We start from the raw sequence: 15306 nt of genomic DNA, 5'->3' as shown, positions 1-15306 counted from the left end.
ATTTTGAAATCTTTACATATTTATATAAAATCGTTGCAACTTGTGTCGAGCATCTAATTATTGTTGCTGTGTTTTACATTCCTCTCATTGTCATTTTTTCAATTTCATTTTATGTGCAACAAATACACTCAGACCTGAGTTTTCTGCTCCTGTCTCTGGCCCCTTGCATACCACCTTGTATTAACCAAAGAGATCCGCACTAGAGCTTTGGCACTAGTAAGAAAAAATAAAATCAACACAAACCAATACAGAAAAGCACGTTTAAAAATTTTGGCCATAACTATTTGTTTAAAGTGTATGTTGAGACAGTGTATGCTTCCACAAAGGAGGACATGGACTAGAGAATGGTTTTATGATGACCGTCTGCCTTGTAGTGGGTTTAAACTTAGTGCAAACTGTACAGTGATTGATCTTAATATGACAATGCTGGATTATCTCTGTGTTATATTCTGCATTAGCAGGTCTTTCTTACCTGTTTTGTTAATAACAAATCCACTGACTGACCGACAGTATGTTCTCACATTTACAGCTATATAAAGGTCCTTGTTAATGGTGTGGCATAATAATGTAATGCATTACATTTTGTAAAAATTGCTACACCAAGTTAGATATAAATAATCGCATACAGTGTAATAATTCATTACACTTTTTTATGCAGTGCACAAGAGAAGACACAAACTATAGAATGGTATTATGAGTGTCTGCCTCATTATATTGAGGGGGATTTAAAACAAATCAGCCACATCAGTTTGTATGAAATCTCTGAACAGATGTTAACTTCATCTAAAGCTGTTTAGACAACATGCTGTTTACAATGTGACATTTATGTTTGCTAGATCACATGCAGTATTGTGAGGAAAGCAGAATCAATGGAGACATTGTTGAATAAACCATCTTTATTTTTTTGAAATTATTGTTTTGATGATGTGTTGGGCCTCACTCACTAATCACTGTTAGTTTTTAGGACCAATTTCTTCTTAAAAGCCACTTATGCTGTTTTTATTTACATATTTTTTTACACATTTATTTACCTTTTTTTTTTTGCAAAGATTCAGACATTCACCAGTGTTTTATTGTTTTGGAAATAATTAGAATTGAATCTACACACACATTTGAGTTTTGTCACATTTGTGCAAAGCTATTGGTTATGGAGTTTGCTTCAATTTTACAGTTCTATGTTTTAGAATTCACATATATTAATATCATTAATAACATTTATTGAAAACAATTCTCTGTTTGTAACTATTCTGGTCATTTAAAATTAATAAATACTACACTAACACTTCAAATCACATCACAAAACCATGAAACAAAGTGCACCACTCCTACGTCAACACATCAGCCACACCAAGAGTGTGAGTGTCCTGACCTCTCCTGACCCTGGACACCAGACTCTGTGCTCCAGAAGACAAGCATCTCTCTTTTGTGTTTGGATATAGAGACACTTCTCTTGTTCTGTTATATACAGTGGTTACTCATTTTTAAAATCAGACTTTTTTGAGATGCATCAGTTCTGTGACCTTCTTTACATTTAGTGGCCAGAAAATGAGTAATAGTGATCCATGCATCTTCATGTGTGTCTGTCTCTTTATTCATCATTAAAGCTACTAAATATGACACCTTGATTTCTGTTGACCTCGTGCTGCAGAGCCTTTACTTCAGAAGTTGTTGTGCGGTTTGAAGTCTGCTTCTCCACGTCATAGATTATGGCCCAATTCCAAATCATAGAATAAACGTCTGCCCCTCATTTCTAAGTGCTTCCTCTTTTATTGTGTTTCCCCCTGAAAATAAAGTGATAAGGGACAGTGGATGAAATGCCTCCCTATAAAAATGGGCCAACCCCTCAAGACCCCTGTACATCAGAGCAAACTGAACCATTTAGTTTGAAGCCCCCGGCAAAACCATAAACTGTGAAAACACGAGGACACCCCTAGAGAAGTCCTCATAGAGACTGTGTCTGCTCCTCAACCACCTAAATGACATGAATCAAAAATTAACGCAATCATTAGAACTTAATATTAAGACAACTCCTCCCACAGAACACAGGCTCAAAACAATTAAACGTGGCCTAATAAATATCTGATCTTTCTTGTGTATATTTCTGTCAGTAAATGACTTGATAAGTGACCATCAAACTGATTTATCTTGTCTTACTGAAACCCGGCTGCAGCAGATGGAACGTATCAGTCTAAATAAGTCCACTCCGCCAGTCATAGAAGCAAAGACGTGGAGGTTTAGCAGCAAATCTACCACTCAAGCTTAACAATTAACCCTAGACCTAAACATAGTTAGAAATCATTTGAGATCCTTACTCTTAGCCTCTCAACTCCAAACAAGAAAACTCAAAAGCCAGAAGTAAATGTTTTGTTTGGAAAAGAAGAATCTCATTTAGCCTAGAAAAATAGTTTAAAAATGTACAAAAAAGCTCTCCGTGATGCCAGAACAGCATATTATTCATCATTAATAGAAGAAAACAAGAACAACCCCCGGTTTCTGTTAAACACTGTAGCCAGGCTGACTAAGAGCCATAGTTCTGTTGAGCCTACTATTCCCTTAACTCTGAGCAGCAATGACTTTATGACTTTCTTTAGCAATAAAATTGTAGCTATTAGAGAAAGAATTCACCAGATCCTTACCCCAAATATTACAGATAGATCTTCATGTACAACATTGCTAGAATCATCACTAAGGCCCCAATCCCTGGTAGACTGCTTTTTGCCCATAGATCTCTCTGAGCTAATTTCAATTATTACCTCATCTAAACCAACAACCTGGACCAACAACCTCAAGGAAGCTTTACCCTTAATAGATACGTTCATATTAGATATCATCAATCTATCTTTAGAAGCAGGCTATGTACCACAGGCCTATAAGGTAGCTGTAATTAAACCACTACTTAAAAAACCCTGTCTTGACCCAGGTGTTTTAGCCAATTACAAACCAATATCTAATCACCCCTTTAATTCTAAAATAATTTAAAAAGTAGTTGCAAAACAATTATGTGATCACCTTCATAGGAATAATTTGTATGAAGACTTTCAGTCAGGATTTAGAGTTCATCATAGTACAGAAACAGCACTGGTAAAAGTCACCAACGATCTTCTCGTGGCCTCAGATAATGGACTCATCTCTATACTTGTTCTGTTAGATCTTAGTGCTGCATTCGATACCATTGATCATAACATTTTATTTCAGAGACTAGAACATGAAATTGGGATTAAAGGAACTGCACTAGGTTTGTTTAAATCTTATCTATCTGATAGATTTCAATTTGTTCATGTTAATGATGAATCCTCCATGCACACAAAGGTTACCTATGGAGTTCCACAAGGCTCTGTGTTAGGACCAATACTTTATACTTTATATATGTCTCCTTTAGGCAACATTATTAGAAAACACTCCATAAATTTCCACTGCTATGCTGATGATACCCAGATATATTTATCTATGGAACCAGATGAAAATAATCAGTTAATAAAGCTTCAAGCCTACAAGACATAAAGGCCTGGATGTCCCACAATATTTTACTTTTAAACTCAGACAAAACTGAAGTCATAGTATTTGGGCCCAAAAATCTCAGACATATAATGTCCAACCATATTGTTACTCTAAATGGCATATGTCTGGCCTCCAGTACTACTGCAAGGAACCTTGGAGTTATTTCTGACCAGGATTTGTCCTTTACCTCACATATAAAACAAATCTCTAGAACAGCCTTCTTCCACCTATGGAACATTGCCAAAATTAGGAGCATCCTGTCTCAAAGTGATGCCGAAAAACTGGTCCATGCATTTGTTACCTCTAGGTTGGACTACTGTAATTTCCTACTTTCAGGATGCCCCAGTAACTCCCTAAAGAGCCTGCAATTAATCCAAAATGCTGCAGCAAGAGTGCTGACTGGAACTAGCAAGAAAGATCATATTTCACCTTCACTAGCTTCTCTCCATTGGCTTCCCGTTAAATCCAGAATAGAATTTAAAACCCTGCTTCTTATATATAAAGCTCTGAATGGTCAGGATCTATCATATATAGAATATCTCATAGCACCATATCATCCCAGCAGACCACTTCGAACTCAGAATGCAGGCCTAGTTGTGGTTCCCAGAATTTCCAAAGGTAGAATGGCAGGTAGAGCCTTTAGCTATCAAGCTCCTCTCCTGTGGAACCAGCTCCCAGTTCAGATTCGGGAAGCAGACACCCTCTCTACTTTTAAGTTTAGGCTTAAAACCTTCCTCTTTAATAAACCATATAGTTAGTTATAGTTATGCTGCTATAGGCTTAGACTGCTGGGGGACCCACCCCCTGTTGCACTGAGCTCCTTTCTTCCTGTTGACCATCTCTCCTCTCACCCCGCAATTGTCACCACTGTATGTCATTAACTGTGTGTGTTCTCTCCCGTAGTTGTCTTTGTCCTTCTCTGTCCCCCTCTCTCTGTCCCTTTCTGCAGGTGTCCCTGGCTTTGAAACTGTGTGTCTTCCAGCGTGCAGCTACTGGTCCTACCAATCTGCCCAATGTTTTGTTGTTGCTTTTGTTGCTCTGTTCTTTTCTCTCTCCCCTTTCCACTCACCACAACCGGTCAAGGCGGATGGCCGCCCACCCTGAGCCTGGTTCTGCTGGAGGTTTCTTCCGTTAAAGGGAGTTTTTCCTCTCCACTGTTGCCTATGGCTTGCTCCAGGGGGAATTGTTGGGTTCTCTCTATACATCTTTATAATCTTGGCTTTATTCTGTAAAGTGCCCTGAGATGACTTTGTTGTGAATTGGTGCTATATAAATAAAGTTGAATTACATAAATAAAGTTGAAAATGTATTTTATTTTTATCTGAGTTTTCAGAATTTCAATCTGCTTCAGTGCTAAGTACATTACAGTACAGCTAACGTCATTATAGTGAGTAACATTATTCTCTTATTTCCCTGTAATGTTTATTTAACAGTTGAAGAAAATGAACCTCATTAAACAATTGTACCTGTCTTAGTATCAACAGGAAGGTTAATCTCTGGAGACCAGTGAGGAAAGTATATCATATGCTGTCTAAGAGTAAGACATGAGGTCTTTTGCATGCTGTCTTTGAAGTCAGCATCTTAACTAGTTTCAGCCTGACACAGCCTGTGGAGTCAAACTATGTCTTTTCTGCAGACAGCTCTGAATGATTCTGTCATCGTTCGTCCTCCAGGTTTTTATATCATAGCATTTCAGACACTTCCCGTCATCAGTGTCTACTTCATATTTCTAGCATTTGTCTATGTGGTTACAGTCATGTTTAATTGCTTGGTGATTTATGTAATTATATTTAATCATTGTTTGCACACTCCAAAATTTTTGGCTGTGCTTAATCTTGCAGTAATTGACGTGATCCTAAACACATCTACTATTCCCGGTATGATAAAAATATTTCTCCTTAAGGATAACTTTGTTCCATTTAACTTATGTTTGATACAAATGTTTTTTTACTATGCTTTTGGGACGTTGGAGTCATTTGCACTTGCTGTACTTGCTTATGACAGGCTGATTGCAATATGTTTCCCCCTCCATCAACACTCAATCAACACACTGCGAAGAATGTCTTGTATTATCAGCCTGACTTGGTGTGTTGCTATGAGCATCATTGCTTTTGCAGTAAGTATAATGACTCGACTGTCTTTTTGCAACTCTCTAAATGTATTCAGTTATTTCTGTGACTATGCACCTGTGTTTAGACTCGCCTGTAATGACTACTCATTGCAGTGGTCCGTGGCCTCTGTGCTTAGTAGTTTGCTTCTTGCAGGACCCTTTACTTTTATTTTTCTGTCTTACATCATCATCTTAACGACTGTGTTCAGGATGAAATCCTTGGAAAGTCGAGTTAAAGCATTGGCCACTTGTGTTGAGCATCTGATTCTTGTTGCCGTTTTTTACGTTCCTCTTATTACCATTTTTACTATTGCGTTCTATCTGAGAAACATTGACCAAGACCAGCAGGTGCTCAGTCTTACTCTGGCTTCTTGCATACCACCCTGTATCAATCCTATTGTGTATTCTTTGAAAACCAAAGAGATCAAAATCAGAGCTTTTGCAATGGTGAAAATACATAAAATTGAAATAGACCAACAAAGGACAAAATGCTTGAGAGTTTAGACCATAGATGCTTGTTCAGAGCATATGGCAGCAAAAATGTTTGCTATTGTTTTATGTATATATCAGGTGTGGAAGTAATGTATACATTTTGAAATCTTTACATATTTATATAAAATCGTTGCAACTTGTGTCGAGCATCTAATTATTGTTGCTGTGTTTTACATTCCTCTCATTGTCATTTTTTCAATTTCATTTTATGTGCAACAAATACACTCAGACCTGAGTTTTCTGCTCCTGTCTCTGGCCCCTTGCATACCACCTTGTATTAACCAAAGAGATCTGAACTAGAGCTTTGGCACTAGTAAGAAAAAATAAAATCAACACAAACCAATACAGAAAAGCACGTTTAAAAATTTTGGCCATAACTATTTGTTTAAAGTGTATGTTGAGACAGTGTATGCTTCCACAAAGGAGGACATGGACTAGAGAATGGTTTTATGATGACCGTCTGCCTTGTAGTGGGTTTAAACTTAGTGCAAACTGTACAGTGATTGATCTTAATATGACAATGCTGGATTATCTCTGTGTTATATTCTGCATTAGCAGCTCTTTCTTACCTGTTTTGTTAATAACAAATCCACTGACTGACCGACAGTATGTTCTCACATTTACAGCTATATAAAGGTCCTTGTTAATGGTGTGGCATAATAATGTAATGCATTACATTTTGTAAAAATTGCTACACCAAGTTAGATATAAATAATCGCATACAGTGTAATAATTCATTACACTTTTTTATGCAGTGCACAAGAGAAGACACAAACTATAGAATGGTATTATGAGTGTCTGCCTCATTATATTGAGGGGGATTTAAGACAAATCAGCCACATCAGTTTGTATGAAATCTCTGAACAGATGTTAACTTCATCTAAGCTGTTTAGACAACATGCTGTTTAAAATGTGACATTTATGTTTGCTAGATCACATGCAGTATTGTGAGGAAAGCAGAATCAATGGAGACATTGTTCAATAAACCATCTTTATTTTTTTGAAATTATTGTTTTGATGATGGATGTGTTGGGCCTCACTCACTAATCACTGTTAGTGTTTAGGACCAATTTCTTCTTAAAAGCCACTTATGCTGTTTTTATTTACATATTTTTTTACACATTTATTTACCTTAATTTGCAAAGATTCAGACATTCACCAGTGTTTTATTGTTTTGGAAATAATTAGAATTGAATCTACACACACATTTGAGTTTTGTCACATTTGTGCAAAGCTATTGGTTATGGAGTTTGCTTCAAATTTACAGTTCTATGTTTTAGAATTCACATATATATTTATATTTTTATCATTAATAATATTTATTGAAAAAATCTCTCTCTTTTTTTAAACTATTCTGGTCATTTAAAATTAATAAATACTACACTAACACTTCAAATCACATCACAAAACCATGAAACGAAGTGCACCACTCCTTCCTCAGCCACACCAAGAGTGTGAGTGTCCTGACCTCTCCTGACCCTGGACACCAGACTCTGTGCTTCAGGAGACAAGCATCTCTCTTTTGTGTTTGGATATAGAGACACTTCTCTGCTTCTGTTCTATACAGTGGTTACTCAGTTTTAAAATCAGACTTTTTTAGATGCATCAGTTCTTTGACCTTCTCTCAAGACAGAACACATGTGTGTCAATGAGAGGGACCCAAGTGGAACGGTGAGGTTACAGGGAGCAGAGGTGAAGAAGGTGCAGGACTTTAAGTACTTAGGGTCAACACTTCAGAGCAATGGAGAGTGTGGAAAAGAGGTGAAGAGGCGAGTGCAGGCAGGTTGGAACGGGTGGCGAAAACTGTCAGGTGTGTTGTGTGACAAAAGAGTATCAGCAAGAATGAAAGGAAAGGTTTTCAAGATGGTGGTGAGACCAGCGATGTTGTTTGTCTTAGAGACAGTGACACTGAAGAAAAGACAGGAGGCAGAGCTGGAGGTAGCAGAGCTTAAGATGTTGAAGTTCTCTTTGGGAGTGAAGAGGATGGACAGGATCAGGAATGAGGACATCAGAGGGACAGCTCATGTTAGATGTGTTGGAGATAAAGTCAGAGAGGCCAGATTGAGGTGGTTTGGACATGTTCAGCGAAGAAATTGTGAATATATCGGTAGAAGGATGCTGAGATTGGAGCTGCCAGGCTGGAGGTTTAGAGGAAGACCAAAGAGGAGATTTATGGATGTAGTGAGGGAGGACGTGAAGTTAGTTGGTGTGAGTGAGAAGGATGCAGAGGACAGGGTTAGATGGAGGCACATGATTCGTTGTGGCGACCCCTGAAAGGGAACAACCGAAAGGAAAAGAAGACGTTTTTATGACCTTCTCTATATTTAGTGGCCAGAAAATGAGTAATAGTGATCCATGCATCTTTATGTGTGTGTGTCTCTTTATTCATCATTAAAGCTACTAAATATGACAATTTGATTTCTGTTGACCTCGTGCTGCAGAGCCTTCACTTCAAAAGTTGTTGTGCGGTTTGAATTTGCTGCTCCACGTCATAAATTATGGCTCAATTCCATATCATAGTATAAACGTCTGCCCCTCATTTTTAAGTGCTTCCTCTTTTATTGTGTTTCCCCTTTAAAATAAAGTAATAAGGGACAGTGGTTTAAATGCCTCCCTATAAAAATGGGCCAACCCCTCAAGACCCCTGTACATCAGCGCCAACTGAACCGTTTAGTTTGAAGCTCTTGGCAAAACCATAAACTGTGAAAACACGAGGACACCCCTAGAGAAGTCCTCATAGAGACTTTGTCTGCTCCTGAACCACCTAAATGACATGAATCAAAAATTAACGCAATCATTATAACCTAATATTAAGACAACTACTCCCACAGAACAAAGCCTAAAAACAATTAAACGTGGCCTAATAAGTATTTGATCTTTCTCGTTTATATTTCTGTTAGTAAATGACTTGATAAGTGACCATCAAACTGATTTATTTTGTCTTACTGAAACCCGGCTGCAGCAGAAGGAACATAGTCTAAATAAGTCCACTCCGTCAGTCATAGAAACAAAGACATAGAGGTTTAGCAGCAAATCTACCACTCAAGCTTAACAATTACCCCTAGACCTAAACATAGTTAGAAATCATTTAAGAGCCTCAAAAAGCCAGAAGTAAATGTTTTGTTGGAAAATGCATTTTATTTTTATCTGAGTTTTCAGAATTTCAATCTGCTTCAGTGCTAAATACAGCTAACGTCATTATAGTGAGTAACATTATTCTCTTATTTCCCTGTAATGTTTATTTAACAGTTGAAAAAAAAGAGCCTCATTAAACAATTGTACCTCTCTTAGTATCAACAGGAAGGCTAATCTCTGGAGACCAGTGAGGAAAGTATATCATATGCTGTCTAAGAGTAAGACATGAGGTCTTTTGCATGCTGCCTTTGAAGTCAGCATCCTAACTAGTTTCAGCCTGACGCAGCTTGTGGAGTCAAACTATGTCTTTTCTGCAGACAGCTCTGAATGATTCTGTCATCGTTCGTCCTCCAGGTTTTTATATCATAGCATTTCAAACACTGCCCGTCATCAGTGTCTACTTCATATTTCTAGCATTTGTCTATGTGGTTACAGTCATGTTTAATTGCTTGGTGATTTATATAATTATATTTAATCATTGTTTGCACACTCCAAAATTTTTGGCTGTGCTTAATCTTGCAGTAATTGACGTGATCCTAAACACATCTACGATTCCCGGTATGATAAAAATATTTCTCCTTAAGGATAACTTTGTTCCATTTAACTTATGTTTGGTACAAATGTTTTTTTACTATGCTTTTGGGACGTTGGAGTCATTTGCACTTGCTGTACTTGCCTATGACAGGCTGATTGCAATATGTTTCCCCCTCCATCAACACTCAATCAACACACTGCGAAGAATGTCTTGTATTATTAGCCTGACTTGGTGTGTTGCTGTGAGCATCATTGCTTTTGCAGTAAGTATAATGACTCGACTGTCTTTTTGCAACTCTCTAAATGTATTCAGTTATTTCTGTGACTATGCACCTGTGTTTAGACTCGCCTGTAATGACTACACATTGCAGTTGTCTTTGGCCTCTGTACTTACTAGTTTGCTTCTTGCAGGACCCTTTACTTTTATTTTTCTGTCTTACGTCATCATCTTAACGACTGTGTTCAGGATGAAATCCTTGGATAGTCGAGTTAAAGCATTGGCCACTTGTGTTGAGCATCTGATTCTTGTTGCCGTTTTTTACATTCCTGTTATTACCATTTTTTCTATTGGGTTCTATCTGAGAAACATTGACCCAGACCAGCGGGTGCTCAGTCTTTCTCTGGCTTCTTGCATACCACCCTGCATCAATCCTATTGTGTATTCTTTGAAAACCAAAGAGATCAAAATCAGAGCTTTTGCAATGATGAAAACACATAAAATTGGAGAAGACCAACAAAGGACAAATGTTTGAGAGTTTAGACCATAGATGCTTGTTTGGAGCATATAGCAGCTAAATTGTTTCTATTTATTTGTGTATATATCAGGTGTGGAAGTAATGTATAGATTTTGAAATCTTTAGATATTCATGTCAAATCTTTGGCCACTTGTGTCGAGCATCTAATTATTGTTGCTGTGTTTTACATTCCTCTCATTGTCATTTTTTCAATTTCATTTTATGTGCAACAAATACACTAAGACCTGAGTTTTCTGCTCCTGTCTCTGGCCCCTTGCATACCACCTTGTATCAACCAAAGAGATCTGAACTAGAGCTTTGGCACTAGTAAGAAAAAATAAAATCAACACAAACCAATACAGAAAAGCACGTTTAAAAGTTTTGGCCATAACTATTTGTTTAAAGTGTATGTTGAGACAGTGTATGCTTCCACAAAGGAGGACATGGACTAGAGAATGGTTTTATGATGACCGTCTGCCTTGTAGTGGGTTTAAACTTAGTGCAAACTGTACAGTGATTGATCTTAATATGACAATGCTGGTTTCTCTCTGTGTTATATTCTGCATTAGCAGCTCTTTCTTACCTGTTCTGTTAATAACAAATCCACTGACTGACCGACAGTATGTTCTCACATTTACAGCTATATAAAGGTCCTTGTTAATGGTGTGGCATAATAATGTAATGCATTACATTTTGTAAAAATTGCTATACCAAGTTAGATATAAATAATCACAGAAAGTGTAATAATTCATTACACTTTTTTATGCAGTGCACAAGAGAAGACACAAACTACAGAATGGAAATATGAGTGTCTGCCTCGTTATATTGAGGGGGATTTAAGACAAATCAGCCACATCAGTTTGTATGAAATCTCTGAACAGATGTTAACTTCATCTAAAGCTGTTTAGACAACATGCTGTTTACAATGTGACATTTATGTTTGCTAGATCACATGCAGTATTGTGAGGAAAACAGAATCAATGGAGACATTGTTCAATAAACCATCTTTATTTTGTTGAAATTATTGTTTTGATGATGGATGTGTTGGACCTCACTCACTAATCACTGTTAGTGTTAAGAACCAATTTCTTTTTAAAAGCCACTTATGCTGTTTTTATTTACATATTTTTTTACACATTTATTTACCTTTTTTTGCAAAGATTCAGACATTCACCAGTGTTTTATTGTTTTGGAAATAATTAGAATTTAATCTACACACACATTTGAGTTTTGTCACATTTGTGCAAAGCTATTGGTTATGGAGTTTGCTTGAATTTTACAGTTCTATGTTTTAGAATTCATATATATATATTAATATCATTAATAATATTTATTGAAAAAAATTCTCTGTTTGTAACTATTCTGGTCATTTAAAATTAATAAATACTACACTACCATTTCAAATCACATCACAAAACCATGAAACGAAGTGCACCACTCCTTCCTCAGCCACACCAAGAGTGTGAGTGTCCTGACCTCTCCTGACCCTGGACAACTCGACTCTGTGCTCCAGAAGACAAGCATCTCTCTTTTGTGTTTGGATATAGAGACAGTTCTCTTTATCTGTTGTATACAGTGGTTACTCATTTTTAAAATCAGACTTTTTTTAGATGCATCAGTTCTGTTACCTTCTCTAGATTTAGTGCCCAAAAAACGAGTAATATGGATCCATGCATCTTTATGTGTGTCTGTCTCTTTATTCATCATTAAAGCTACTAAATATGAAAGTTTGATTTCTGTTGACCTCCTGCTGCAGAGCCTTCACTTCAGAAGTTGTTGTACGGTTTGAAGTCTGCTGCTCCACGTCGTACATTATGGCCCAATTCGAAATCATAGTATAAACATCTGCTCCTCATTTCTAAGTGCTTCCTCTTTTATTGTGTTTCCCCTGAAAATAAAGTCATAAGGGACAGTGGTTGAAATGGCTCCCTATAAAAATGGGCCAACCCCTCAAGACCCCTGTACATCAGAGCAAACTAAACCGTTTAGTTTGAAGCTCTTGGCAAAACCATAAACTGTGAAAACACAAGGACACCCCTAGAGAAGTCCTCATAGAGACTTTGTCTGCTCCTGAACCACCTAAATGACATGAATCAAAAATTAACGCAATCATTAGAACCTAATATTAAGACAACTACTCCCACAGAAGAAAGGCTCAAAACAATTAAATGTGGCCTAATAAATATTTGATCTTTCTCGTGTATATTTCTGTTAGTAAATGACTTGATAAGTGACCATCAAACTGATTTATCTTGTCTTACTGAAACCCGGCTGCAGCAGATGGAACGTATCAGTCTAAATAAGTCCACTCCGCCAGTCATAGAAGCAAAGACGTGGAGGTTTAGCAGCAAATCTACCACTCAAGCTTAACAATTAACCCTAGACCTAAACATAGTTAGAAATCATTTGAGAGCCTTATTCTTAGCCTCTCAACTCCAAACAAGAAAACTCAAAAGCCAGAAGTAAATATTTTGTTGGAAAATGCACTTTAGTTTTTAACTAAGTTTTCAGAATTTCAATCTGCTTCAGTGCTAAGTACAGCTAACGTCATTATAGTGAGTAACATTATTCTCTTATTTCCCTGTAATGTTTATTTAACAGTTGAAGAAAATGAACCTCATTAAACAATTGTACCTGTCTTAGTATCAACAGGAAGGTTAATCTCTGGAGACCAGTGAGGAAAGTATATCATATGCTGTCTAAGAGTAAGACATGAGGTCTTTTGCATGCTGTCTTTGAAGTCAGCATCTTAACTAGTTTCAGCCTGACACAGCCTGTGGAGTCAAACTATGTCTTTTCTGCAGACAGCTCTGAATGATTCTGTCATCGTTCGTCCTCCAGGTTTTTATATCATAGCATTTCAGACACTTCCCGTCATCAGTGTCTACTTCATATTTCTAGCATTTGTCTATGTGGTCACAGTCTTTTTCAATTGTTCTGTGATTTATATAATTATATTTAATCATTGTTTGCACACTCCAAAATTTTTGGCTGTGCTTAATCTTGCAGTAATTGACGTGATCCTAAGCACATCTACTATTCCCGGTATGATAAAAATATTTCTCCTTAAGGATAACTTTGTTCCATTTAACTTATGTTTGATACAAATGTTTTTTTACTATGCTTTTGTGACATTGGAGTCATTTGCACTTGCTGTACTTGCTTATGACAGGCTGATTGCAATATGTTTCCCCCTCCATCAACACTCAATCAACACACTGCGAAGAATGTCTTGTATTATCAGCCTGACTTGGTGTGTTGCTGTGAGCATCATTGCTTTTGCAGTAAGTATAATGACTCGACTGTCTTTTTGCAACTCTCTAAATGTATTCAGTTATTTCTGTGACTATGCACCTGTGTTTAGACTCGCCTGTAATGACTACACATTGCAGTGGTCCGTGGCCTCTGTGCTTACTAGTTTGCTTCTTGCAGGACCCTTTGCTTTTATTTTTCTGTCTTACATCATCATCTTAACGACTGTGTTCAGGATGAAATCCTTGGATAGTCGAGTTAAAGCATTGGCCACTTGTGTTGAGCATCTGATTCTTGTTGCCGTTTTTTACGTTCCTCTTTTTACCATTTTTTCTATTGGGTTCTATCTGAGAAACATTGACCCAGACCAGCGGGTGCTCAGTCTTTCTCTGGCTTCTTGCATACCACCCTGCATCAATCCTATTGTGTATTCTTTGAAAACCAAAGAGATCAAAATCAGAGCTTTTGCAATGGTGAAAACACATAAAATTGAAATAGACCAATGAAGGACAAAATGCTTGAGAGTTTAGACCATAGATGCTTGTTTGCTTGCATATGGCAGCAAAAATGGTTGCTATTTATTTGTGTATATATTAAGTTAGTAAACTATAGATTTTAAGATTGCAAAATCTATTGGTCAACAAACTTTGATTAACACTTAATAAAATAACTATTGAAAGTTTTTAGTGTTGTAGGTAGTGTTTTCTACCTGAAATAAATGTGGTGTATAGGTTGAAATTGTTTAGTTAATAGTGAATTAATAGTTTGGAACAGAGTGAAACAATGAACTAAACTAAAACATTTGGTGAATGTAAAAATCATCATGTTAAATAAAATGTTATAGTAGCCCATAAATAATAAGGTTAATTCATTAATTCGTTTATCAGCTCTTGGTTTCTAAATGTTTTTAGCAGGCCCACTGACTGACAACAGATAGATACTGCTGCTTGTCAGTCTATTCCAGTGCTGTATAAACAACAAGAAAGTTGTGACTTTATCAAAAAACTCGATTACTTTAAATAGCCTAACTCTTTGCACTTAAACCAAACCCCTTCTATACACAGGCTGCACTATCACACCAACTGAACTAATTAATTGGTCCAAGTGAGATTAATTAATCTGAAGTTCAAACTCATTTATTTGTTAAATGATAGGTCGTCAAACAGAATTCTCTATAATAGCGTCACATAATAAGCTCATTAGAACTATTTTGTTTATGCTCAGTGGGTTTAATGCTACATAGATCCTCAGGGAACATGGCATGGTGCAAGACAAATCATCCTATTATTCCTAAAGTTCTCTAATGGTTTAGAAAGTCCTCACAGTTTTTAAATGTTTTAAAAAGAATTAATTACAAAATCTAAAGAAATAAGTATAATACAAGTGTACAGTCTTTTCTGTATTTATTGATATATAATGAAGGCCGTTCATGTAACTTTAAGAAACATTAACAGCCATTTATTTTATTGCTGACGCGGAATAATTACAGCAACATACAACAATAAAAAACTCCAGAATTTGTTGCACATAAACGGCCATATTGCTATGAGA

At 36.7% G+C, this 15306-nt stretch overlaps 3 protein-coding genes across 3 annotated transcripts; all 3 read left to right on the top strand.

Annotated features, from left to right (window-relative positions):
• The first annotated feature begins 5100 nt into the window (after nucleotides 1–5100).
• On the top strand, nucleotides 5101–6112 carry LOC137108215 (olfactory receptor 2AT4-like). The gene has a single exon (XM_067492578.1). It carries the CDS (start codon nucleotides 5120–5122, stop codon nucleotides 6110–6112), a length of 993 nt encoding a protein of 330 aa, XP_067348679.1. The 5' UTR covers nucleotides 5101–5119.
• A 3425-nt stretch (nucleotides 6113–9537) lies between these two features.
• On the top strand, nucleotides 9538–10521 carry LOC137108214 (olfactory receptor 2AT4-like). The gene has a single exon (XM_067492577.1). It carries the CDS (start codon nucleotides 9538–9540, stop codon nucleotides 10519–10521), a length of 984 nt encoding a protein of 327 aa, XP_067348678.1.
• A 2759-nt stretch (nucleotides 10522–13280) lies between these two features.
• On the top strand, nucleotides 13281–14261 carry LOC137108213 (olfactory receptor 2AT4-like). Its single transcript, XM_067492576.1, has one exon. The coding sequence runs from the start codon at nucleotides 13293–13295 to the stop codon at nucleotides 14259–14261; it is 969 nt and encodes a 322-aa protein (XP_067348677.1). The 5' UTR covers nucleotides 13281–13292.
• Nucleotides 14262–15306: the final 1045 nt, after the last annotated feature.

The sequence above is a fragment of the Channa argus genome, chromosome 22, assembly GCF_033026475.1.
Source record: "Channa argus isolate prfri chromosome 22, Channa argus male v1.0, whole genome shotgun sequence".
Classification (NCBI taxonomy): domain Eukaryota; kingdom Metazoa; phylum Chordata; class Actinopteri; order Anabantiformes; family Channidae; genus Channa; species Channa argus.
This window is presented reverse-complemented; position numbering and strand designations above follow the sequence as displayed.

Coding starts and splice junctions, on each gene's coding strand:
- LOC137108215 (XM_067492578.1), top strand. CDS start 5,120: ATGTCTTTTCTGCAGACAGCTCTGAATGATTCTGTCATCGTTCGTCCT.
- LOC137108214 (XM_067492577.1), top strand. CDS start 9,538: ATGTCTTTTCTGCAGACAGCTCTGAATGATTCTGTCATCGTTCGTCCT.
- LOC137108213 (XM_067492576.1), top strand. CDS start 13,293: ATGTCTTTTCTGCAGACAGCTCTGAATGATTCTGTCATCGTTCGTCCT.